At 42.1% G+C, this 26676-nt stretch overlaps 1 protein-coding gene across 4 annotated transcripts in view; it reads right to left on the reverse strand.

Moving 5' to 3' along the window:
* The window catches only part of ARHGAP10 (Rho GTPase activating protein 10), a 256881-nt gene that overhangs the window by 74802 nt on the left and 155403 nt on the right, over positions 1 to 26676 (reverse strand). For 3 of the 4 annotated variants that reach the window (XM_074993205.1, XM_074993202.1, XM_074993206.1), the window contains 3 exons: positions 22978 to 23052; positions 5712 to 5799; positions 2560 to 2618 (listed from right to left, as the gene is read on the reverse strand). In XM_074993205.1, the coding sequence (XP_074849306.1) occupies positions 2560 to 2618; positions 5712 to 5799; positions 22978 to 23052 (222 nt within the window). The remainder of the gene's footprint in view (positions 1 to 2559; positions 2619 to 5711; positions 5800 to 22977; positions 23053 to 26676) is intronic. The other variant, XM_074993204.1, reaches the window with a different exon arrangement.

Genomic DNA, 26676 nt, shown 5'->3' on the forward strand with positions numbered 1-26676 from the left:
GAGTTCATGTTACTAGCTACAGCATTCTACTGCAAAACCCAAGTGTGAAAGGATGCTTCTTCATCCTTTTGACATAATTTATTAATTATTCATGTCATTTACACTGAGCTTTGGTGCTACAAAGCTGTTGACACCACTTCAAAACACTTTGCATCATTTTCCCATGCAATTTATAATGTTCAGAGACGACCAAAGGGTTCAAAAGAGAGGGAAAAAGGAAAAAAAAAAAAAACCTAACACCTTTTAAAGATGGAGGTCAGTAACCCGTATCAGGATACAGGAGTTAGATTACAAGGATAAAGGGTTCTTGATATCAACTACATATCTCATTATTGGCAGTGGTGTAACTGGCAGCAGAGCTGGGTGTAAAGAACAGTGGTTTTTTGTACATAAAGAAATAAACAACTTAGACCACATGAGTGCTTCTGGAGCTGAAAACAGATTTTTTTAAGAGTACAAAAATACCCATTTTTCTTCATTTTACTGTGTTGTTTGGCTTAATAGAATTAAGTCTGAAGAATGGATTATAGCAAGGTGTGTATAAGACCACATTTTTTCATAAGTTAGTACTAAAAGCAAAGTATATAAACAGAAAACCTTTATGGGCACCAGGACTGACTGTAAATCTGACAAGTTCTGACACCACTATTACTCTTCTGACCACACTATCCTAAATTTACTCCAGATGCTAGCTATTTACTGTAATAAAATTGCTATTTTCCTTAGGAGTTTCTTTTTATAGATAAGTAAATATTTTGGGTAGAGAACATTCTTGGTGGAACTTCACCGAGGAAAATTCCACCGGGAAACCAACGGTTTAAACTTTTGATTAGCCAAATTCCAAGAGTCCCCAAAACAAACTCTGTAAAAAGTAAAAACTCTTCAGAGTACTGTGGCATCCTGAATGCCAGGAGAAATGATGCTTCATCAAATAAATTATGCATCACTGTCAAAGGGTATCGATTGCCCCAAAGAATACTTCCTAAGAAAATAGTAACAGAGAGATAGCCGTGCTAGTCTATATACTATCAAAACAAAAAAGCAGTCCAGTAGCACTTTAAAGACTAAAAAAAAATAACTTATTAGCTCATGAGCTTTCGTGGGACAGACGCACTTCTTCAGACCATAGCCATACCAGAACAGACTCAATATTTAAGACCCACAGAACCAAAAATAGTAATCAAGGTTGACAAATCAGAAAAAATATCATCAAGGTGAACAAATCAGAGAGCAGATGGGCAGAAGGGGTGGGGGGAGTCAGGAATTAGATAAAACCAAGTAGGCAAAAGAGCTCTTATAATGAGCTAGAAAATTCCCATCTCGGTGATTACGTTCTGCTGCAATGTAATAACAGTTCTATTATCTACTATAGTACAAGCTTTCCGGCATCCCCAGTAAATAAGGGAGGGAGTAATACAAAAACTTATAGTCTTATATCCTTTGGTAAAAGGGAACATTTTAAATCGTCTCTCATGCACTCTATATGAGTTCGTTGTTTACGTAAATGTCTTGCATTCTGCTAAACTCATTGTCTCAATTACATTGCTCAGCATTGTTTATTTCCTCATTGTTGCCACATGTGAATTCTGTGAAATAAAAATATAAAGTTTTATTTCTTTTTTGAAATGTGGAACTACTCTAGCAAGGACAAGAAAGTAGCATTCTCCTGTTTTATTAGACTAGCCAACAAGATTAAAACAATTGTCACTAAAATGTTACTTTAATTTCAATTCTCATGGACTACCAGAAGCCCCACAGGCTGGAAAGCAAATCAGCTAAATATATTTTGGGTATTTTGCCAACATTTTTTTCTTATGCAAATCTCTACCTCCACAGACAATTCTATTTACATAAGAAATCATGCAGCTGAACTGTAAGTGCTGCTCTACCTTCTCTAAATCTTTACTTTAACTGTGCTATAATTTACTATAGCCTATGCATCCCTTTCTTCTAAGTAATATGCGAGGCACTTTTGGGCCAACTTGTATACAGACCTCCCAGAGAGGTGGCACTGAAACAAGGATCAGGCAGCAATCACTTTTAAGATCCAAGGGAGCTTGTTCCACCCCTTCCCTCAAGCAGGCTGCCTCCAATTAAATTTTGTTTCTGTATAAATGACTTACGGAAATGAAAATATTACTCTCCTAAACTACTGCATGAAAACAGAATATATTATATTCACTATGGTAAAACAAATATAACAAGAAAAAAATCCAGGACTTGAAAATTCTATCAATTCTATAAATCAGAACACAGTGAAATGCACTAAGTTAAGCTAAAACTTGCCCCATTGAGTCTATCAATGTACAGTGCATTTACGTACCTATGAAACGATATACACAAACATGCATAGATTTCTATATGCTGTTACCTATAGAAACTGCATCAGCAGCATACCCCTTTAAAACTTCATTTTAAATGGTTCCAATTTTTTCCTACCTCTTATTTATTCAGCTGAAACGAACAATTTATCTGAGACTACATTTTCAGTGTCTGCTCCTGAGTACTAAAAAATGCTATTATAAAATAGTTCTATTTGAACTGTAGTCAAATATTTACTGGCAGGAATGATGAACTCTCCATGCAACTCATACGTCATTAGGGGCTCGGGAAGACTTCTGGAAGACAAGAAGAGATGGAAATCACTAAATACAGTAAAGTTTATGTACATTTGTTTTGGTTTGTATTTATTTCTGAGCAGGAAAGCCTTTCACAATGAAGCACTATGACCTTTCCATGGTGGGTGGAAGGGAGGGAGGGGGCAGCTTGAAAATTTCAATGATTTCCAGTACAATGGCAAGTGTGACATTTAAGAGCACAATTTCAGGAAAATACCATAGTTAAACACAAGACCTAAACTCCATCAGCTGGCATGAGATTTCCAATATACTATGAACACCTTTCATACATTTTGGAATTGCCTTACAGATGAATAAAATATAGCTATGCTATGTAACTAAACTGTCAGTTTCTTTCAACATGTGCTCACTGCAAATCAATGTTGTTGGTCTGTGTCTCCATTAAGGGCTCCTTGTGCACTAGGTTTACCAGTGTGGGAAGGGGGAAAGTTACCTCTATTTAGATAAGGGAGGAGAAGGACATGCCTGGATCTGTAACCACACCAGTTGTGCATTTCTAGAGAAGCCCTCATTTTCATCAGTCAGAGACCCACCTTCCAACCACTGGGACGGCAACATGATCTGATGTTTTCTCATGATCTGCTGGGGACATTGCTTTAGTCACCTTTTTTTTTATTCCAGAGCTAAGTAGTAATGTTTCCCCTCACCACCTGATGGGTCAAGTCAGAGTGAGATTTTTGCCTTGCTAGCACCTTACCATCATGCCTCCTCCTCCAAATGACAGTTAAAGAGGCTATGGGGGGCTGAAAGACCAGGTTTCCCGCTGTACCTCCTTTTTGTTCTACTCCTTTAACAACCCTTTACCAAGCCATTTAGCTGATCACCGTATATGTTCCCAGTGATGTAGCTAAGTTCAAAAGCTCCTCAGGTTCCACGCACTTCCCTCTCTCCTTTTAAACATGGGAAAAGGACTGGTTTTGGTAAAGGGGTTTGTTCTGTCCTCTGCCTCTTCACTGGGAGGGGCCATAGAGACTATGGAATTTGTTTTCTCCTCTTTTCCCCAGACTGGCCAATGAGGAAAGTAACAACAAACAGCAAGCTGGTGCTCTAGAAAAAGTGCCTGAACTGCAGTCTGCCTAAATTCATGGGACCCATCGAGGTTGAGGACAAGTTTTGTCACATGCTATACCTTCCCTCCCAACGAACCCCGGCCCCACACCCCCACTTGGAAGTAGATTGTGGAAGGCATCCCCTAAGGTAGCTTGGTTTTTGGGTTTATACCATGTAGTAGAAGACACCCTCTCTCTCCCACACATTTTTCTACAACTCCTAATGCTCTCCTAAGAAGAGAGTAGCAGGGCTGGAGAAACAGCTTGACCATGTAAAGGCTGGGAAGGAGCTGACCTCCCAGATTGGCAGGAACAATAAAGGAAAGAATGATGCTCTGCACAGTCCAATATATTGCTGGATATTCCCAGATACTTTAAGTGAATAAAGTGGAGGACCAATTAAACTATAGTTATTGTATCTCATCTTCCTTCCTGCACAGCTGGGATTAGAGAGTCAGGTTACTAGATGCCTTGATTTAATAATAAGTGCAACAGAATATTTTATTACATCAGATGCAAGAGAATATCTAACACCCTCTATACTAGAGCTAAATGAATAATTCACAATAGTCTATTCATTAATATACCTTCTTTTTGGTTCAAAGATATGGGAGAACAAACCATGATTTCTATTAATGTGAACATAAATATTGCATGAATTTTTGTTGTAAATTTAATTAACTATGACCTGATCACAAACAGCTCTGTGCAAACATTTTATATTTTCTATTTGACTTGTGCTGGTTAGTGAGCCACAATTTAAGCAGAAAAGACTGCAGGATTCAGGTTACAGAAAGAGAGACCTTTTCTTTCAATAGCACATCTTTTTTTTTTTTTTTTGCAGTAAACACTGAAGAGCTGATAGCCATAATTATCAAAACAGACTAGTGATTTAGCATAACTCAATGTTTGGCTCTCTAACGTTAACGCATATGGGAGTCTAGTATTACCATCTGAAAATTATGCCCCTTTACGTCTCAAAATAACTAGTCCCATATAAAAACACAGCCCATCAATGAATAAAATTCTTATTAAATAACAGCAGCCACAGAAAAAATTTACAAACTTTTTTTTTTTTTAAAAAATAGCAAGTGTATTCTGTGGACTTTATTCCTGTTTTAAAACTACTGTAAAAATATTTGGATTTTATGGATGGGCAATATTTTATTCTGTGCATTTAAATAAATATATTTTCTCCTTCCTGAAGGCACCCAACCATGCTTCGAAAGATGAGCTTGAAATGTCAAACTTCCTTTTTTTGTTTTTATTACACTTTATTGATTCCAGGAAAATTGATAATTTTCATTGAAATTTTGTTTGACCTTGAATTTAAATGGATTTTCATCACTAAAAATCAAGCGCTGTTTAAGTTTCAAGAACAAAAACACAAAACAACTTTAAATCACAATGGGTGCACAAAAGGTTGCCTAGTCTTACATAATTCATCTGCATATTTTCATAGAGAACCAGAAAACTGGTGTGAACACAAAACAGGCCCAAATTGCTGAAGAGGCATGTCTCTTATTTCTTCTCCTGGCAACTCACAGCTCCTTGGGACCATCAGGGGAAGTAGTAAAATATAAAGCTAGTCTTTTTTTTTTTTAATTTCTAAATGTAAACTTAATTTCAATTTAGTTTTTAATAATATTTTTATGATTTTTCCTCTTTATTGAACCAGCTCTAAAAAAGTAACATGAGGAAGAAATACTGTTGAGAACAACCTGATTAAAGGCAGACAATTTTATATGAAAGACCAATTCTGAAGACCAAAGATTTTCTAGAGAATCAGCCAGACACTTAAGTGTTTAAACCCTCTGAACATTTTGGAGTTTGTCAGTCAGTAATTTTATGACATGACGAAACCCCACCACCCCAAAGTAAATACAGTGCCTGAAATAAATATGGATTTGCCGTCAGTGTAGACTTCCATCAAGACAACAGCAAAACAACAAAAACACATCATCACCATCAATCCGTGATAAATTAGAGTTGAATTATAAAGATCTGACAAACTAAACCTTACCTTAGGTACTGCTTCATAGCACTGGTAATAGTCTTCACTTCCCAGTCTATGGAATTTTCCAGATCAATTTCACTGCAAGTTTTTGCATCTAGCAAATGACAAAAAAATGGAGGAGGAGAAATCAAATGCTGTACATACATAAAAGCTTTTACCAAAGATAAATTAATGAGAGAGCATGTTTACCTGTGAAACCAGGCAACAATATTAAGATAATCCTGAAGGAAACAACATAGTCCAGTTTATGTCTACACTACTTGATAAAGTTGGTTTTAAGGCAGAGAGTTCAATTTTACAATGTCACTGTCTTCACTGTGAACACCATTAAGTCAATTTTAGAGAGTGGTAAGGTTGATATTATTACACCGACCATGTGAATTGGCATAGCACCAAGTCAGAATTTAAAAGGTTGAACTAATGTTAGCATGAAAATGGTATTTATTTAAATCATCTTCATTGGCCTCCAGAGGTATCCCATATGTATGCCAGAATGCTCCACAGTTGTCTGCTCTAGCCACTTCCATATCTGCTTCTCTCCATGTGCACAGGAAGTAGGTAACAGGATGCACATAAATTTGAATTTGGTACCAGGAAGCCCGGGAAACTGAAGTGGGCACCTGGTCCCATTTTGAATTAGTTTCTTTATGATCATTGTGGTGATCACATCTAGCCATGGAAAAAAAGCCCTATCAAGGGGTGGTGGCTTCTTCCCTGCCCAGGATATAGCAACAGATGCCGGGATATTTTTCAGCACTGGCACCAACCCCTGACCTACCACACCATGTGGTGGCTGAGCTATGAGGGTTATGCTTGTATGAGAGACCGAGAAACTTCTTTTCTGTGGTTCACATTTGTATAGGGGCAGTTCTCCAAACCCCGCCACCCCCACACACCGGTGCCATGCAGTCACGAGTCTACCCTCCACCCAACCACATCACATGGCTAGCACCACGTCTTGGCTTGTGCGTGGTGAAAGCTCCGAAGGTGGGAAAGATTTTTGGAGGCTGGCTGTTGCCCAGGGGAAGTCTCTTCCCATGGCAAAGATTTTCAGGAGCTGGCTGTTACCAGGGCAAGTTGGGGAGCATGGATGGAGCCTCATAGAAAACATAAGGTGGGGAGCTTGGTCTTTGCTATGTTTTCGGTGAGTCAGCACGCGCTGCATGGCTGGCAGAAAGCCCCAAAGGGACTATGTGAACTGTTTCCTCAGCTTCCATCCCCACCCTGTTGAGTGAACCATCACACCAAAGTAGCCTTTGGAAAGTTGGCTCTCTTTCAAAAAAGTACTTTTTGTTTTCCATAAACTAAATTATTTCCATTATTATTCGCAGTTAGAATCATAGAACCCTAGAAGTGGAAGGGACCACGAGAGGTCATCAAATCCAGTCCCCTACCCCCATGGCAGGACCACACACCACCTAAGACCATCTTTAATAGATGTCTGTCTAACCTGCTCTTAAATATCTCCACTACTAATGGAGATTTCACAACCTCCCTAGCAATTTATTCTAGTGTTTAACCACCCTGATATTTGGGAAGGTTTTCCTAATGTCCAACCTAAACCTCCTTTGCTGCAATTTCAGCCCACTGGTCCTTGTCCTATCATCAGAGACCAAGGAGAACAATTTTTCTTCCTCGTCCTTGTAATCCTCATAGCTCATGTTCTCTAGACCTTTAATAATTCTTGTTCTTCTCTGGACCTTCTCCAATTTCTCCATATCTTTCTTAAAATGTGGTGCCCAGAATTGGACACAATCCTCCAATCGAGGTCTAATTACCACAGAGTACAGCAGAAGAATGACTTCTTGTGTTCCGCTCTCAACACTCTAGTTAATGCTTACCAGAATCATGTTCACTTTTTTTTTTTTTTTTTCCCAACGGCATCATACTGTTGACTCATATTCAGCTTGTGGGTTCACCAAGACCCTCTAAATCCCTTTCCTCAGTACTCTGTCCTAGACAGTCACTTCCCATTTTGTATGGATGAAGCTGATTGTTCCTTCCTAAGCGGAGTACCTGGAGTAGGGTGTCAACATTTCTGAGTGCCACATTCACAAACTCAATTATTTGTGAGTGGCCTTGCTTGCCTGGGGCTCTGGGACCAGGAGCGCTGTCAGCTTCCATGTTTTCCCTGGGGCTCCAGGTGGGAAGCTCCAGCAGCTGTTGCAGCTTCCCTGGGGCTCCAGGCAGGGGTGCTGGCAGCTGCCGCTTCCCTGGGGCTCAGCAAAAGGGAGTGTCCACGGCTGCCACCTCCCAAGGCTTTGAGCCTCCCCGCCCCCACATTTGCGAAAAATCAACATTCATGAGGATTCTGAACACAGAACACTCGCGAATGCGGAGACCCTACTGTACTTTGCATTTGTCCTTATTAAACTTCATCCTGTTTACCTGAGACCATTTCTACAGTTTGTCCAGATCATTTTGAATTATGACCCTATCTTCCAAAGGGTTACAACCCTTTCCATCTTGGTATCATTTGTAAATTTAACAAGCATATTCTCTATGCCAGTAACTGAATCATTGATGAAGATATTGAATAGAACCAGCCCCAAAACAAACCCCTGCAGAACTTCATTGTTATATCCTTCAAGCATGACTGCAAACCATGAATCACTACTCTCTGAGACCAGTTATGCACCCTCCTTATTGTAGCCCCATCTAAGTTGTATTTGCCTAGTTTATTGATAAGATCATGCAAGCCTGTAACAAGTGTCTTACTAAAGTCTAGGTATGCCACATCCAACACTTCTCCCTTATGTAAAAGATTTGTTATTCTATCAAAGTAAACTATCAGGTTGGTCTGGCATGATTTGTTCTTCGTAAATCCATGCTGGCTGTTACTTATCACCTTATTTTCTTCCAGAGGTTAACAGATATATTCTTTCATTACTGGATCCATTATCTTCCCAGAACGGAACCAGTGAATCTACAGCCTGTGATTTTAAACAAAAAAGCTCTCCAGTAGCACTTTAAACACTAACAAAATAATTCATTTGGTGAGAAGCTTTGGTGGGACAAACCCACTTCTTCAGATCATAGCCATAACAGAACAGATTCAATATTTAAGGCACAGAGAACCAAAAATAGTAATCAAGGTTGACAAATCAGAAAAATATTATCAAGAAGAGCAAATCAGAGAGCAGAGTGACAGAAGGCGGGGGGGTGGGATCAAGAATTAGATAAAGCCAAGTATGCCAAAGAGCGTGTTAATGTGTTGAATTTGAATAAAAAAGAGAGTTCCACAGCCTCTCTTTCCAAACTGCTGTGAAAATTCCTCTTCAGTAAAATGCAGACTTTCAGGTCATTAACAGAATGGCCCACCCCATTAAAGTACTGGCTGACAGGTTTGTGAATCAGGAGTGTTTTATGTCTGTTTTATACCCATTAATTCTTTGTTTAAGAGAGTTTGAAGTCTGTCCAATATACAAAGCATCTGGGCATTGCTGGCCCATGATGGCATATATGATGTTAGCTGAGGAACATGAGAATGTGCCTGTGATTCTGTGAATAACCTGGTTAGGTCCAGTGATGGTAACTCCAGAATAGATATGTGGACAAAGTTGGCAATGGGCCTTGTTGCTAGGAAAAGTTTCGTGGTTGGTGTTCCTGCTGTATAGACTGTGGGTGGTGGTGAAATCCTATTACTATTTTTGGTTCTCTGTGCCTTAAATTATTAAGTCTGTTCTGGTATGGCTATGATCTGAAGAAGTGGGTCTTGTCCCACGAAAGCTCATCACCTACTAAATTATTTTGTTAGTCTTTAAAGCGCTACTGGACTGCTTTTTTGTTTTGATAGACTATAGACTAGCACGGCTATCTCTCTGTTCCTGTGATTTTAAGTTGAATTAACAGTTAGTCCATAGCCTTCTTTCCACCAAGTTGTGTTTCAATAAGGAGCATTGCTCTTCCTCAATGGCTTTAATAAATGACAGAAGAATATCACAAGCTTTAATCTATGCCTGCAATATTTTCAGAGATGATTTTTCATCTGCTTTTTGTAAAATCTTTGATAATTGAGTTATAAGAAGTTACTCACTTGTAGTAACAATGGTTCTTGGAGATGTCTCCCTGTGGGTGCTCTACAGTAGGTGTCGGGCTCGCCCAGCGCCGCAGATCGGAATTCTTCCAGCAGTTTCCACTGGATCGCGCATGCGCCAATGCGTGCCGCTCCCTTGCGCGCCCTCGGTCATGTGTGCGATCCGGTCCCCCGCCAGTTCCTTGACCAACCGCCCCGGATGCTCCTGAAAAACACCGGACAGAGATCCGAAGCGGGGAGGATGGACAGGCAGTGGAGCACCCACGGGGACACATCTTGAAGAACCATCGTTACTACAAGTGAGTAACTTCTCTTTCTTCTTCAAGTGGTCCCCGTGGGTGCTCCACAGTATGTGACTACCCAGCAGTAACCCCAAGTAAGGAGGTGGGTACTCGATTCATGTGCAGCTTGCCCTTGAGAGGACTGCTGTCAGACGGGCATCCTCATCTAACACCTGATGCAGGGCATAATGCTTGGTGAAGGTGTCGTAGGATGACCAAGTCGCCGCTCTGCAAATGTCTTTCAACGCAATTCCCTTGAAGAAGGCCGTTGATGCCACCATCGCCCTGGTGGAGTGAGCCCTGGGTGGAGCTAGCAAAGGGGTCTTTCGAAGCTCGTAGCACAGTTTTATACAGGACACAATGTGGTTTGAAATTCTCTGGGAAGAAAGGCCTTCCCCTTTCGACCTGGGAGCGAGAAACACCAGATGCCTGTCTGTTTTCCAGAAGGGCTTAGTTCTGCCTATGTAAAAGGCCAACGCCCTCCTCACATCTAGGAGATGTAGGCGTGCCTCCTTGCTGGAGCTGTGAGGCTTCAGGTAAAATGAGGGTAAAACTATTGGTTCGTTAAGATGGAACTCCGAGGAAACTTTTGGAACGAAGGCTGGGTGTAACCGTAAGATCACCGCCTCCTCTGAGAATACTGTGCAGGGCAGCATTGCCATCACTTCTGCGAGCTCGCTCACCCTACGGGCTGATGCAATTGCAAGAAGGAAGGTCGTTTTCATGGTAAGTAGTTGGAGGGGTACCATGGCTAATGGTTCGAAGGGTGGTCCCGATACTGTGTGGAGTACCAAGTCCAAACTCCACGACGGTGGTAGCGGTTTTTGAGGAGGGTACAGGTTTACCAGCCCCTTTAAGAACCTTGTGACAATAGGATGGGCGAATATGGTGGGCCCTTCCTCTTTGTGCCGAAAACCTGATATAGCTGCGAGGTGGACTTTTAGCGAGGATAGAGAGAGCCCGTCTCGTTTGAGGTCCAGCAGGTGTTCTAGAATTACACTTATAAGGATGTCTAGAGGAGCTAACTGTTTGGCAGAGCACCAGGCGGTAAAGTGTGTCCATTTCTGTTCGTAAGTCCTCCTGGTGGAGGTCCTTCGGCTACACTCTCAGACTTCTCTTACTCCCTCCGTACACGTGCTCTCTAAGGTGCTGAGCCACGGATTAACCATGCTTGTAGGCGGAGTCCCTGAGGGTGCGGGTGCACTATGGACCCCTGAGCCTGTGTGAGTAAGTCTGGCGCTACCGGTAGGGGGAGTGGTGGACGATCCGTCATGCGCAGAAGCAGGGGAAACCATTGTTGTCGGTCCCAAGTTGGAACTATGAGGATCATGCGAGCTCTCTCCCTTCTGGCTTTCTGCAGAACCTTGTGGGTAAGTGTTGTGGGGGGAAACGCATAGAGTACAGGGCCCTTCCATGAGATCATGAAGGCGTCCCCCAGGGACCCCTGCCCTATTCCTGCTCTGGAGCAGTACTGAGGGCATTTCTTGTTGCGCTGGGTGGCAAACAAATCGACTTGGGGAAACCCCCAAGTGCAAAATATGCGTCGTAGCAGGTCGGAGCGGATGTGCCATTCGTGTGTGAGTGCAAAGCGCTTGCTCAGTTGATCTGCCTTCACGTTGTGGGCACCCGGCAAGTACGAGGCTTTCAACGTTATGTTGTTGGCAATGCACCAATTCCACAATTGGACTGCTTCTGCACATAGTGCATGGGACCGTGCCCCTCCCTGTCAATTGATGTAGAACATGGTGGAGGTATTGTCGGTATTGATCCCGACTACTTTGCTGTGCAGCTATTTCCAAAAATGTCTGCACGTACTGAACACTGCTCTGAGCTCCAGTATGTTTATGTGAAGTGTCTGTTCTGCAGGGGACCATAGCCCTTGCATCACCTTGCTGCCACTATGCGCTCCCCATCCTATGTGGGAGGCGTCGGTTGTGAGAAAAATGGAAATTTGTGGTTAGTGGAAAGGCACTCCCACTATCAGGTTCTTGGGATCTGCCCACCACGTGAGCGACTTCCATACCTCCGTCATGGGTGATACTACCCTGTGAACGGTATGGGCTGCCGGTCTGTAAACACTTGCCAGCCAATGCTGCAGGCTTCGCATGTGTAACCTGGCATTCTGTACCACAAAAGTGATGGCTGCCATGTGCCCCAAACAGTTGCAGGCATGTCAGGATTGGCACCGCGGGGCTGTACATCATGACTTGCACCAAGGATTTGATGGTGCAGAAGCGGGCATCGGGCAGGTATACTCTCGATGCGATAGAGTTTATGCACGCCACTATGAATTCTATATCTTGCGTGGGTTCGGTCTTTGACTTTGCAAGGTTGATAACTAGGCCCAGTGAAGTAAACGTGTTCGCGGTAACGCATATCATGCGTAGGACCTCTGCTTTTGAGGCCCCTTTCAGTAGGCAGTCGTCCAGATATGGAAAAATAAACACGCCCTGCCTGTGCAGGTAAGCTGATACCACTGCCAGGGTTTTGGTAAAGACTCTGGGTGCTGAGGATAGGGCGAACAGAAGAACCCTGTATTGGAAATGCTCCCCGCCAACCGTGAAGCAGAAGAAGCGTCTGTGTGCCAGGTGGATTGTTATACGAAAGTAAGCATCTTGTAAGTCAAGGGCTGCAAACCAGTCTCCATCATCCAGTGCCGTAAGTATGGAGGCAACTGTAATCATCTGGAAGCACTGCTTGCACAAGTATCTGTTGAGGCCCCGAAGGTCCAAAATCGGCCTCCAGCCTCCTGTTTTCTTCTCTGTTAGGGAGTATCATGAGTAAAAACCTTTCCCTTGGAATTGTTCCGGTACTCTTTCCACCGCCCCTATGAACATGAGGTGATCTACCTCCTGCTTCAGCCCTGCCTCGTGAGAAGGGTCCCTGAGAAGAGGCCGGGTGGGAGGTTTTGTTGGTGGTAGTGACTGGAAGGGGATCGTGTAACCCGTGGCTATAATTTCCAGCACCCATTTGTCTGTTGTGATATTTTGCCATTGGGAGTGGAACGGTTTGAGGCGATGGTGGAACATGAGGTGAGAGTGGCATTGAGCGATAGCGTTGATAGTGCAGTCCTCGACATACCCGTCAAACTTGCTGCCTTTGGGCTTGCCCCGAGGTTGTGCGACTTTGTTGAGAACGTCGCCTGGGGGCCCTGTACTGTTGCTGCTGTTGGTGGTGCCCTTGGTCATAGCCTCGCTGATATTGTGCATGTTGTGGTTGGTAAGCGTAGCGCCTTTGCTGAGGATAGAACTTCTTTTTCTTGTATGGAGGAGTGTAGATACCCAAGGTCTTAAGTGTGGCCCTCGAATCTTTGCTAGAGTGTAGGACCAAGTCGGTTGATTCCGCAAACAGCTTTTGCTTGTCGAAGGGAAGATTCACAATCTTCGCCTGTAGATCTCGGGGGATACCAGACGTCTGGAGCTAGGACTCCCTACACATTACCACTGCTGCGGCTGTTGAGTGCGCCGCTGTGTCCGCCACGTCCAGGGCAATCTGAACTCCCGTTCGCGAGGCTGTGTAGCCCTCCTGGATGATCGCCTCTAACACCGGCTTCTTGTCCTCCGGGAAGGAATCCATGAGGGAGGTAAGTCTAGAGTAGTTGTCAAAGTTATGGTTTGATAAATGTGCCGTGTAGTTCGCCATTTTCAGTAATAAGGTAGAGGAGGAGTAGACCTTCCTGCCGAACAGCTCTAATTTCTTAGCATCTTTATCTGGCCCCCCTGATTTGTACTGAGGCATCTTCAACCTCTGCTGGGACGATCTGACCACCAAAGAATTGGGCTGTGGGTGGCTAAACAGGAATTCCATGCCCTTGGCTGGGATGAAGTATTTCTTATCCACCCTTTTATTTGTAGGTGGAATAGAGGCTGGAGTCTGCCATATGTTAGTGGCTGACTCCATAATGGCTTCGTCCAGTGGAACAGCGATTTTAGATGAAGCCGGGGGTCTCAAATTTTTCAGGAGTTTATGATGCTTCTCTTGCACCTCTACTATTTGAATGTTCTGCGTGTATGCTACTCTTTTGAACAGCTCTTGGAATTGTTTAAGGTCATCCGGAGGGGAGACGTCCCCGGGGACAATTGCCTCATCTGGGGAGGATGAGGAGGAGCCGCTAGGATAAACCTCCCCCAAGTCCTCTGGCTCCCGAGTTCACTGGTATGCTTACTCCCTTGTGGGCTGTGAAGGGAAGTCTCGGGACTCTGGACCGAATTCCCCCTGGGACAGCTGCGTTCCTCTCCCAGAGTGAGATTGTACACAGGGGTATTGGTGAGGAGTGGGAGGGGATCTGCCCCTGGATCTAGACCTCCGATTTCGGTGTTCAGTATGATGAGGACGGCCATAACAACATGGACAAGGGCCCGGCGATGGAGACCTGGACCACGATCGGAGTGTGCACCCATGACATCTGGGAGAGCGGGATCTCCGTGACGACATTGATAATGGTGAGGCTGGTATGTGATAGTACGCATAGGGATCCATGCTCAAAAAGGGTGAAGGTGGTTGGAGGAACAGAGAGGGAGGTCTGAAATAGGCCGGTGGAGTTGCCGCCCTGCAACACAGCATGTGTATCTCGGGGGGGGCGGTGCGCGGCTGGGTGATAACGGCATCGCAGCCCTGCCTGGAGATGGACTGAGGTGCCGGGTTTTGGCTCTAGCTTTCCCCCGCCCCTGCAGGGTGGGCGCTGCCCCCTCCCGTGCCGGGGATCTCGGCCCACAGTACCGAGCACGGCACCGACAGTCATAAGCGGTGCCGCACAGGTAGCTTCCTCCGGTGCCGCTGGGCCCCGTGCTGGGTGCCCCTGCGCCACCGGTGCTGTGAGAGCCGGTGCCATGTGAGGCGGTGCCGCCGATTCCGGCGCTTGCCGCGCTGGCGCCCACAGCACCCTCAGTGCCGACTGCTGAATAGCTGGAGGCCCAGCCCCGGCCACGTGCGTGACTGCGCTGCTGCTTTCATCAGCCCATGGCTCAGGGCTCTGCGTTCCGCTCATCCTGCTTGCTGAAACTGCCGGCAAGGATCAAGCCGGGGAGAGTTTCCTCTTCTTTTGCACAGAGGGAGTCAAAGAAGCCGCCTTCCTTTTATGCGACCCAGAGGGCCCTTTTGTGTGAGGCTTCTCCGGCGGCTCAGGCTGAAGGGCCTTATCAAACAAGATCATTTTGAGCCTCATCTCTCTGTCCTTCCTGGCCCTGGCTGTAAGCTTAGCGCAGTGCGAACACTTCTGGGTAACATGGGACTCCCCCAGGCAGCGAATGCACTTACTATGCCCATCAGAGGCCGGCATAGCCTCGCGGCATGACTCACACTTCTTAAACCCCAAGGAAGACATTGCGGTGAGTCTTTACTGTTAATAGGGTACTTAGTCGCTAATCAGTGCATTCTACAACCCAAATAACCTTCATGGCCTTCAGGGTAGCGGATGGCTTAACCAGCCTTCTTTGTCCGCTCCTCTTCTCTCCTACTATTCTGTATTTTTTTTTCACTTTTTTTTTTTGCTTTGTATAATAGTAAGAACAATGAGCTAACAAGTAAAAACAACTATCTTATCTGTCTCAGACTTTTAGAGCCGGAGCGGATTCCGTCTGCAGCCGTTGGTGGTTGAGAAGGAACTGGCGGGGACCGGATCGTGCACATGACCGAGGGCACGCACTGGCGCATGCGTGATCCAGTGGAAACTGCTAGACGAATTCCGATCTGCGGCGCCAGGCAAGCCCGACACCTACTGCGGAGCACCCACAGGGACCACTCGAAGAAGCAGCAAGAGATTCCTGTTAATCTGGCTATCTTCATTTCTTTTGGCAAATTCCTTATCAAATGACTTCCTTAAGATAGGTCATACCATACTGCAGTTTCAAAGGAGGAAAGTAGCTGAGGGACCAGCTGACATGTCCCAGTCACCTGGGTGATCCCAGGGCACAGAGTTATTCTCGCATGTGCGTATGACAATCCCATGTCTAGCACGCCAGTTGTTTTATCACATAAAAGTCATACCATTCTGGCCAGGCTGTGCGGTTTCAAGGTGGAGGAAAGTAGCTGAGGGACCAGTTCAAATGGCACTGTCACTTGGGTGTTCCCAGGATACAGAGTCATTCTGGCATGTGGATATGACAGTCCCCTTTGGTTGGGTGATAAGACAAAAGTCGTACCTAAGAGAATAACGTGATGGTGTTCTTTCAATGGGGGAAAAAACAGTGGAGCAACCAGTTTGCATGATTCAGTCACCTTCTGAAGCTAGCCTATTTGGTTTGCTTTTGCCTGGGATTCCTTACTTTTCTTTCTTTCCTTCTGCAAAAATGGCCATTTACTTTCCACGGGAGGGGTATGAGGGCTATGTAATGTGGGAAGATGACATCACATACCCACAGCCACTTGTGGGGCACATTTTTCCCCATATTGCACTAGCAAACAAGCAAACAAACAAACAAACAAAAAACCAGACTGCTACGGGGCTAAGGGAGCTATGGGATAAGTTACCACAATGCACTGCTACAACAGTCGATCTTTGGCAATTTAATGCAGCAGTACTAACTCGACTTTGTGGGTTTTTTTGGGGAGATGAGGACACTCAAATTTGAATGTATAAAACCCAGTGTTACAAAATCCAATTTGATCAAATTGAACTAATCTTGTATTGTAGACATAGACTAAGCTGCAAAACTCTAAGAAATGAGTGAAGTGAAAGAGAAGAAAGGGAATACTCCACTGTGAGACTGTCCCTGTGATTTACAATGATTTTTTGTTTGTTTTACTTCACAGTTTTTAGCAATGTGGGAAAATAACTTTCTTTCTGGACGACTTTGTAAATTACACAGGTCACTCATCTTTTTGCCTGGTTAATTTTTACTAATCACAGGAATGATGAAATTAGCCTGTCAGATGTCTGACCCTGTGTCTACACGAGACCCTTCCTTTCGAAAGGGGCATGCTTATGAGTGGGTTCGAAAGATGCTAGTGAGGTGCTGCAATGAATATGCAGTACCTCATTAGCATAATGGTGGCCAGGGTGATTTGAAAAAGTGTGGCTTTTCGAATGGCGCACTGCCCGTGGAGACGGGCACCTTCTGAAAGCACCCCACAAGTTTTCGAAAGCCCTTCTTCCTATCCGGAGATTGGAGTGACCAGTAAGTTTTTCTGATAGAGAAAAAGCAACACAAAACATTGTCACTTTAAAGAAATTTAAAAATAATCAGTGTTAAAATATTAAACAAAAATTGATATTAGTGAAAACATTACACAGTGAAGCCAATTACCCATGATGTCTTGTGTCTTTAAGCACTTCAATACTTTTGATTATAACCACTGACAGCAACATGCAGTAAACTCTAACAATGGTAATTGACATAGATCACATTTTGATCAGTTCCTACAATTCAGAATTCATTTGTTACTGTGCTTGTTGGACAAATGACAGATACATTTAAAAAAATCAAATTAGGATCCCTGATTAAAGGTGCAGTCCTTTCTAACTGTGACTAAATAATTATGTTCTAAAGTCTGTGCCAACCAATTATTTCTGTAACTGAACATTCTCTCTCATTAAATCAATTATTTAAATCTTATTTTAAAATACCAGTCAGGTAACATTTTCTGTCAACTTGCTACCAGCCAAACACCATCCAAAATCATGAAGACTGTCTAAATGGAACCTTTTATTTTCTTCTTTCCAACATACCTTCTTCTGTTCTGAGAATCACATTCTTTCCACTGAGAAGAAAACCCTTCTACTGACTTCATGGAATAAAAAGCAGCTGTCACATCAGAAACTAATGACTCTAGTGACTATGTTAGTAATCCACTATTAAATTTTCATTGTTTTCAAATAACTCCTCAATCATTACAGACTCTTGTATAGAATCAGATTGTGCACTTGGTTGTGTGGAATTTGTTAATGACATATTTGAAAAATCATACTTCAGAGAACACTATGAATACACGTCCTCAAAACTTGAGAAAGTATTTTTGCTTTTTTTAAAAAATGCAAAATTTGTGGGGAAGGATTTCATTATTCACCCCTAGGTCAAAACACTAGAACTTTTCAAAGACTACTCTATCCCCCTTTTGGCCACTCCCCAAAAACCAGCAATAAGCTTTAAAAAAAAAAATACTTTTCTTGAGTCTCTGATTCTGCATGTTGTCTTTTATTTCAACAGATCCCCTTCATTCTAAATTACACTTCTCAAACATTTAAGAATCAACTATGCAGAGGGATCTCAATGGAATTTTGGCATTTATGCTAAGTTTTACACACACAAGAATGGCAGAATTTGCACACAAATACCTGTCTGCAAATTTAGACAGCTTTTCAAAGTTCAGCTTTAAAGCTTTTCCTAACATTTCTAGTATTATGGAAATAAGGTTGGTCAAACTAGCAGGATTCAGAGAGCTCAGTCAGGAGAAGCACCTTTGGTTCTGGTTTTGATTTTAATATGGCCACTGTGAGAGTTTAAAATGTATTATAATACACTGTGTATAAAACAGAGTAAACAAGGTATTCAGTGCAGTAACTTTCAAAACTGTTTTGAAATGTAGGTGGAGTTGCAAAATTATTTTATGCCAAATATGGTGCCTTGCATTTTTCATGTCAGTCACTCTCAAAAGTCAAAACTGAATCCATTAATAGAATATACAAGACCTTAATAGTCACCTCATTATAAAGCCACTTTATAAATCATGTTCGTTTGCAGACTGTTGCACTTAAATAAAACACTGTTTACTCTGCAAATCGTATGTAAAGTAGTGAATGGAACTGAGCATGCCGCTGGCTGTACAACAGTATAGTCCAAAAGGCTTACAGTCCTGACTCCTGACAAGTTCAAAATAGTGACTCTGTGTCTGTATTTATGATAAGTTAGAAAATTGTTGTTTTAATATCAATTTCAGACAAAAATGAGTCCATTTACAAAAATGTTAGCTTTTGCTGTTCATATTTCAACTAGAATATTGCTGAAAATCATATTATGGCACTACTACAGAATGACCATACTGTCTGTTTTACTCTGGACTGGCAGGTGTGACTCGTTGAGATACAAGGTATTACTGTAACAGAAAAAACAAATCTGTTGTTTTATAACCATATTGAGGGCCCGAAGAGCTCCTTTGAGCCAGACTAAGAGCAGCAGCCATTCACTGTACAGGAAGATGTTGTCACTTGCTCACATTCTATCTAAATTTCATTACACTAATGTTACACCAGGCCCTTAAGAGGGAAACCACATCCTAATGCTACCCACTGTCACCACATATAAGAAAGCAGACCTCAACATGGGTAAAGAAAACGTAGTTAACAGCTTTTCTTCTGACAAGAAACTGCTTATCATCAATAAAGGAAGTTGTGGAATCCTCATTCTATGATGATTGTCTTCACTTTTCTACTGTTTTCTGCATAATCTCTGTCTGGTTTGTAATTGTTTCTGTCTGCTGTATAATTAATTTTGCTAGGTGTAAATCAAATTAAGGTGGTGGGATTTGATTCGCTAGATAATTCCGTTACAGTAGATTATGATTGGTTAATAAAATTATACTAAAATAATTGGTCACGGTATAGCTAAGCAGAACTCAAGTTTCACTACTTAAACAGGAATCCAAGAAGGAAAACAGAAGGAAGAAAGGAAAAGAACAGCAAGAAGAAGAGGAAAAAACCTGGGAAGACTCACCCCCAGAGCTGCCAGACCCTGAGGAGCAGAAACCTGAGAAACTGACTTCGTCTGTACAACAGAAGAAGTCTGCCTGCCTTTATCAGGGTTGGTGAGCATGACATTATGTGTTTAGCATATATTCTGCTTTCTTAGTAATTGTAAATAAGTAGATAATAAGAATATTAATGTGTAAGGCTTTTTTCAGTGGCACAGATCCTGCATACCTGCAGGGAATTACACCCTGAGCCTTAGGAATTGGGTAAGGGTGGAGTTTAAATTAGCAGGGTCATGCCATGAGCCTTCCGGACTGCATAAAGGCATGCATGTCCCTGAAGTGTGGAAGGGATAAAGAAATTTGTGCAAATAACATTACAAAAACAAGCTAATAGTTAAGGTCTTTCCACCCTCCTTCTGTATACTTCCATCCAATTTCTGATTGTTAAATGTCTTTTCTAAGAGGAGATTAAAAGGCTATAGGCTATCACAACCTATTCCTAGCATCTGAAATCTATTTCCTATTTTTTGCATTCTGGACCACACACATTGGATGGCCCACAATAAATAAAAGTAACGGGAAACTCTTTGGGATCTTATTTAAAAAAAAGTGAACAGCCTGAAAGTTAATCAGAGATGGAGTTTTGTTTTATTTCCTATGATACTGGAGGAAGAATTTTATCTGAAAGGATAAAAACAAGTATGCAAAGAGCACTGCACTGTGATATTTTCAGTGAACTGCTGGAAGAGGGTAAGGCAATCAAGCTAAACACATTTCTTTCTGTCTTGACATCAGTATAATCTTTGAATTCCAAATCATTACACAACTCTTAGAAAGGAGAAAAAAGTGTTTCATATTAAAAAGTAAGTGAAAGCAGATGCTAGAATCCCCATTAAACTCTTCCAGCTGCTACTGAACCACTGGAACCTGAGTCTATTTAATTTGGATACCACTAATGGTAAAGAGGAAAATCTGACTGCCAAAACTGCACACCCTAACTAAACCAGTGAGTAGACACACAAAAACAGCTCATGGTAGCAAATGCATTCTAATTAAGTGCTTCAGCTGATGACACGTAATTGTTTTCCTGGTTAATGGCTAAAAAAGGTTATTGTTTCCTGCGTGTTAATTTCAGCACAGCTAAACAACCAACAGAAGTGACTGTGTTTTGGTTTAACCTGGGTTTATGCTTCCTAACACTTCTTTCCCGTTACAATGCTTTAAAATACAGACAGGTTTATAGTCAAACAGAGTACCTCAGAGCATTGTTAATACTGATTAATTAAAGTAAGACAACATATAAATTAATGTTTAGCAAGGTGATTATGACAGATTGATATGACATACAGGCCCACAAGCCTGAAGTCTTATCATCACTCTTGAAGAAACAACCTGCTTTAGAAAAAAAAACCAAAAAAAAACCCCACTACCTTACAGGTGGCACTGACTTGACAACAGTGCATAATATAAAAGTGCTTTGTCATTCACATAATGTCTAGGGTAATGAAATGAATTCACTTTCTGGTTTCCTCCAGTTTGCTGTGCCAAAGAACACTGTGTTATCAGCACAGATGGAGCATGCATGATTCTGGAGAAGAGCCTGGTGCAAACTGCAAACAAGCTTCTCTGAATACCAATGAATCCCTGAGAATCAGACCCTTGCTGTCAAGTGACAGGTTTGGAAGCTCCATAAAAATGAACTAATCCCTGTGGTCTTGTCCAAATGCGTGTACTGTCAGTACTGTGGACAGGAAATTTGGAAACACTGCACATTGTGCAGACATGGCTGTAACTCTGGTGTGAGATACTAGGCAGGTGAGGAAATTCATCCAGATGCCTGCACTTCTCTGGAGGCAATGAAGTGTCAGGAAAAGTGTGACTAGTGGGATTAAAGGAGTCTCATGCTTTCCAGAAAGGAAAAGAGGAAAAAAAAAAAAAAGAAGTCTGGTGGCATTAGTGTTAGAGCCTGGCACTGAGGGTAATGTACAGTAATGTACAAGTTCCAGGGCTAAATGCATGTGAGGTAGTCTAAATAAAGGCTTGTATTCACATACATCACTTCTCCCATGAGCATAATTAATCAGTGAGGTGGCTATACTGAAATAGAGCCATAGTTCAGACCTGGTTTGAATCCATGGGCCTAAACTGAAAAGTGACATTGGTATAGCTACATCCAGCTAAAGGGGGTATGGGCTGGGTGTGAAAAAAAATCAACCAGACAGGTGCTGCCAAGTCAATCTAACCCCCCAGCGCAGACAGCGCTAGATTGTCTGAACAGTTCTTCTATCAACTCACTTACCGCCTCGCAGAGAGATGGATTATCTATCCTATCTCTGCAGTAAGGTTCTACTCTAAAGTAATAGAGCAATGCAGCTGTAGCATATATGTTAACAGAGACTACACCAGCATAGCTATGTTGCTGTACCAGCATAACTCCATAGTGCAGACACAGCAGATTCTCAACTAGTATTTGTACAGCTGGAGAAAAAAAGTCTCCTCCTAAAGCAGCAGCCGTGTGGCGGGAAGCATTTTTCCATCAGCATCTACATTGGGCTTAAGTCCTCATTGTTACCTTGGTCAGGGATTGTTCTCCCCCCACCCCCACATTTGACCAAAGCAGATACATTAGTCTAATTTTTAAATGTTGACAAAGCTTAAAGTCTTGTCCACACACAATTTATACTTTAAGTATGTGTATCCCTAGTGTGGATGCAAATATGTGTATGTGCTCATACTGGTATAGCTTATACCCCATATGGAAGAAGCTATATTGATAGAAGCACATTTATATCACAATAACAGGATCCATACTAGGCCTTGTCCCTGGATAACTATTTTTTAAAATCACAACCATGACTGGCATACTTACACTGATACAAATCCTGTGTGTAGACCATGACAAAGGGAATTTCAGCTGGTATCATTTGTTCACAATGAGCCCAAAAAGGCAGAAGATAAAAGCAAGATGTAAAAAAAGAGAGCCTCATAAACCCACTTTCCTATACTCCTGGACACTGTGGGTGTACACTATTTTAAATTTAAACTCAAGCTGATTAGCTTACCTACACCACCCCTAGGATTTGTCCCAAAAGGTCCTTTTGGCTGTTTTTTGTTTACACTAGCAGCTAAAAGCTTGCTTGTCTTATTCAGCCAAGAATCAACTGGAAGTGCAGGACAGAACTATTTGCATGAGTGAGGAAAACTAAAATTTGACCCATAATGAGGAAATGTTACATATGAGTCATGTTACATATGACATCAATACTGAAATTAAAACAGCCATAAATCAAAATAAAAACATGGTAAAAGTTGTTATAAAATAGATGCATACCCATTAGCAAACTCAGAAGTCTCTGGACCTTTGAACTCACCCCCACAACTCTGTATAGTCCTTGGTCATTTATACCTATTGTAGAAGAAAACAGATCAGCCAGAGTCTTCACAAATATACAGCAATAAAACTTTTAAAACTTAAAATTTTAAATATAATTCAAAATAAACATTTTTATTGCATTATATTTCTTTCATAGTTACGAATGATCATGTGGTGAATACAACTTGATAAAAACTTATTGTTTAGCATTTGAAAGTTTTAAATATATCTACAATCATCTTTATGCTTGCCATTAAAATAAACCTAAGCAAAAAATAATGTTTTTATTGCTGTTCAGGGAAAAGATGCATGCACACAGTTCTAGGATTTATGTTTTTTCACTCTGTTCTATGAGCTCTGTCCTAAAAATCTCCAACCAAAGTCTTTTTTCACATCAGTGAACAAGGCTCTTTGCTTAAGGTACAAGGCTTCATTCCAATCACTGTGCTTGCCACAACGGCTATAACCAGAGGTACCCAATTCCAGGACTGAGGCTGGTACTTTCTTTCCTGGCCTCTATGTGGGGTGCAATCTCAACATCCATATGAGCATTCATAGCGTCCTGCTAGCCACACTCATTCAGTTCTGGAACACTGAAATCCTACACAACCTCCCTCCAAAAAACTAAGAGCTTGTAGCATAAATAAAAATGTAAAAAAGATCAAAAAAGTAAAAAAAAACAAAACCTCAAGTTGTATTTCCACCACTATCCTGATCACACTGCTTGGATGTTGAATCCCTTTACCTCACCTTTTTTGTATCTGTACAAGACATAACACAGTCGGGCTGAGATCCTGAGTGAGACTTGAGGTGCTAATGCAATCCTATTTACAACAACCAACTCCCTATTTCCTGATTAATTATGGATTTAAAATGGAAATGAAGAAATTCCCCAATGTATGAATACTGTGAAAACAATTTTTACATTTCTTTTTTTACCTACAGAGTAGGTTTTGTGTTATTCACTCTTTCGTCATATTTTTATTATTATTGAAGAACTCAGACAGAAGACAACCTGTGGAGAAATCCCAGATTCAACAACAGATGGTTCCAACACAGAGCAATGGGGGAAAAAAAGAAAAAGTAAAACTAGTTAAATAATCGAAAGTTTATACCTAAATATTAGATAATTGCCTCAAAATTGTAAGTATCATCCACAATAATTTTTTTAAATGAATTACTTTATCAGCTTCATACCTGAGGCCCCATCACCACCTCCTCCCCTCAGTGGTCAAAACATCTTGAAATTTGAAAAGTAAGCAGTCCTCCAGATTTTCTTATTATTATTGGGCCTCATTCTTATTGCTTATATAGCCACAGCTCTCTTGATATTATAACATGAATTTGCATACACAAAAAGTAACTTCCTATACCTTTGGATTTTCCAGAAAGTCCAATGCTTAAGATTAAGACCATCAACACACATGTACTACATACCGCTTAGGAAGTTGACAGCAGGAAACGATTAAAATAATCTTACCCTCCGAAAGCTAGGAAGCACTGGAAATCTTGGGGGACCAGAGAGGATGCAAAGCAAAGAGCAATTATTTCTTGAATTTCCCTTGGGACTCCCTGGGAAAGCCCAAAGATACATGACTCTCTGGTACAAATATTCAATTTTCTAATGCTTTGCCAAACGGCAAGAGGCCTTTTTGCAAGACAATTCAACTTTAGTTTCTAGTGCTGCAGAACAAATCTTCTGCATAGTATGCAAGAAACAAAGAAGAGTTGAAGCAACATTCTCATAATCAAATCTATTTTATTGTTTTTGCTCATCTCAAAAATTCAACTTGTCAGGTTGCATATTGATTTAGTGTAGCATTGCTAGCATTAAAACTAATAAGAACAAAATTGTGCTGACTTAAAAAGTGTTCCTGCTGTATGCTTAAAATAATTTAGGACAAACTACAGCAACAAGTTAGATGGTTTTAAAAACAGATGTGCTGTTATGAAGTGTCTGAAATGACAGTAATATTGAAACTAGAATGCCGCTTCAGAAATAAATCATCATCCTGTGATAGCTAATTACTATCAGATAATTGATCAAGTTCATCAACCTGAAAGAAGCAGAGCTAATTGCTAATGCATAATGAGAGGTGCAAAGGGGAGTTAAAGTTTCTCAACACCATATTTATTTCAATGAAATAAATGAAATACACAGGAACATGTGATTATATGATTTCAGATTTGAAAGTTTAAATACTTCAGAGTAACTGAGACTGGTAACTGTGGAATATGTTTTCCTAAACTCTGAGGGACTGACAAGATGTTCAAATATTTACTGCCAGCTAGAATACCTATTCAGCCAGCAGTAATGGCTTTTGGACCAAGCATTATTAGCAGCTCTGGGAACCGTAAGGCTCCCCAGTTCATATTCTAATTCTGGCTCTTAGAATACCAGCCTTCACTTGGACACACAAGGCCTGCTAGGCATACCAACAAATAAATTAATAACCAAAACAAGTGCCACCATCTCAGGGTGAGTCCCCCCTGTATGTACACCATCAATGTGGGCTCTTAACACAGTTGCAGAAACCATATGTATTGCATCCAGTTATGTAGCGTGAATGGGCTCACAGGTGCACACAGACAAATCAAGGTAATATTAGGTTGTTCTAGACAGAAAAAGGTTCCTGACTTTCTCTTCATCAGTGAAACAAAAATTCTTACTGAGGAAAAACTGAGATGACAGCTCACTGCTGCCATCTGTCCTTATGTCTCAGAATAGGTACTGCAACAATAGCAACTACAATAAACTCTATTTTAACTGATCATCAAGCAACCAGTACTTTCAAATAACCAGCATTAACAATAATTGCCACCAGTGTGATGAGGCCACTAGGCTTCTTCTTCTGGGGGCCAGTGCTGCTCGCAGGCAGTGAAGGGATCCCATCCCACTTGAAGGGATTGGCTCTGGGACACAGGTGGGGAACGGAGATGAAGCTGCTGCATCCACAGCTCCCCATCCCTCCCTGGGCCTGGGCCTGGGCTGCGGAGGTTCCAGGGCTGCTAGGCAACCCCTGCCGGGAATGCTGGGGCCTGAGTCACTGAGAGCTGTTTAACTTCAGTGGTAAGTGTGGCAGGATGGGTAGCTGGAGCACAGGTAGACAGCACGGGCCAGGGCCCGAGCTGCTGAGAGCTGCTGACCTGGGTGGGGAGTGCAGAGTGGGCTGCACGGGTGGAGGCAACACTCCAGGGACCAGTCTGCCGAGGGCTTTGGGGAGGGGAGCGCTGATGTGGTGCAGCCTCTGCTGCCAGAGAATTGGAGGCGAAGGGATCCTCTCTACTATTGGCAATATTTTAACATCTGGCAACCTCCTGGTCCTGGAGCTGCCAGGTATGGAAGAGTTCACTGTACTAACAAAGTGGAAATTTGCTACTAACCATTTGTCTTGTCATTTTACATAACATCATCCCTTAGGAGTGCTCAGGGGAAACACAGTCTCTAACAGAGTTTCTTCCTCTTGGAAGAATCACACTCAGTTTCTATAGTCTCTTCTCTCTCATTTTCATTATCCACCAACGTGCTGAGCTGTATTTCAAAATGGAATAATGAACATCCTGTCATGCTCTTATATTGTATATGGCTACAAATCCTATCACAGTTGTGCTCATACATCAGAGAAAAATAGGCTCAAGGAGTTTTTAAAATTATAA

The sequence above is a fragment of the Carettochelys insculpta genome, chromosome 4, assembly GCF_033958435.1.
Source record: "Carettochelys insculpta isolate YL-2023 chromosome 4, ASM3395843v1, whole genome shotgun sequence".
Classification (NCBI taxonomy): Eukaryota; Metazoa; Chordata; order Testudines; family Carettochelyidae; genus Carettochelys; species Carettochelys insculpta.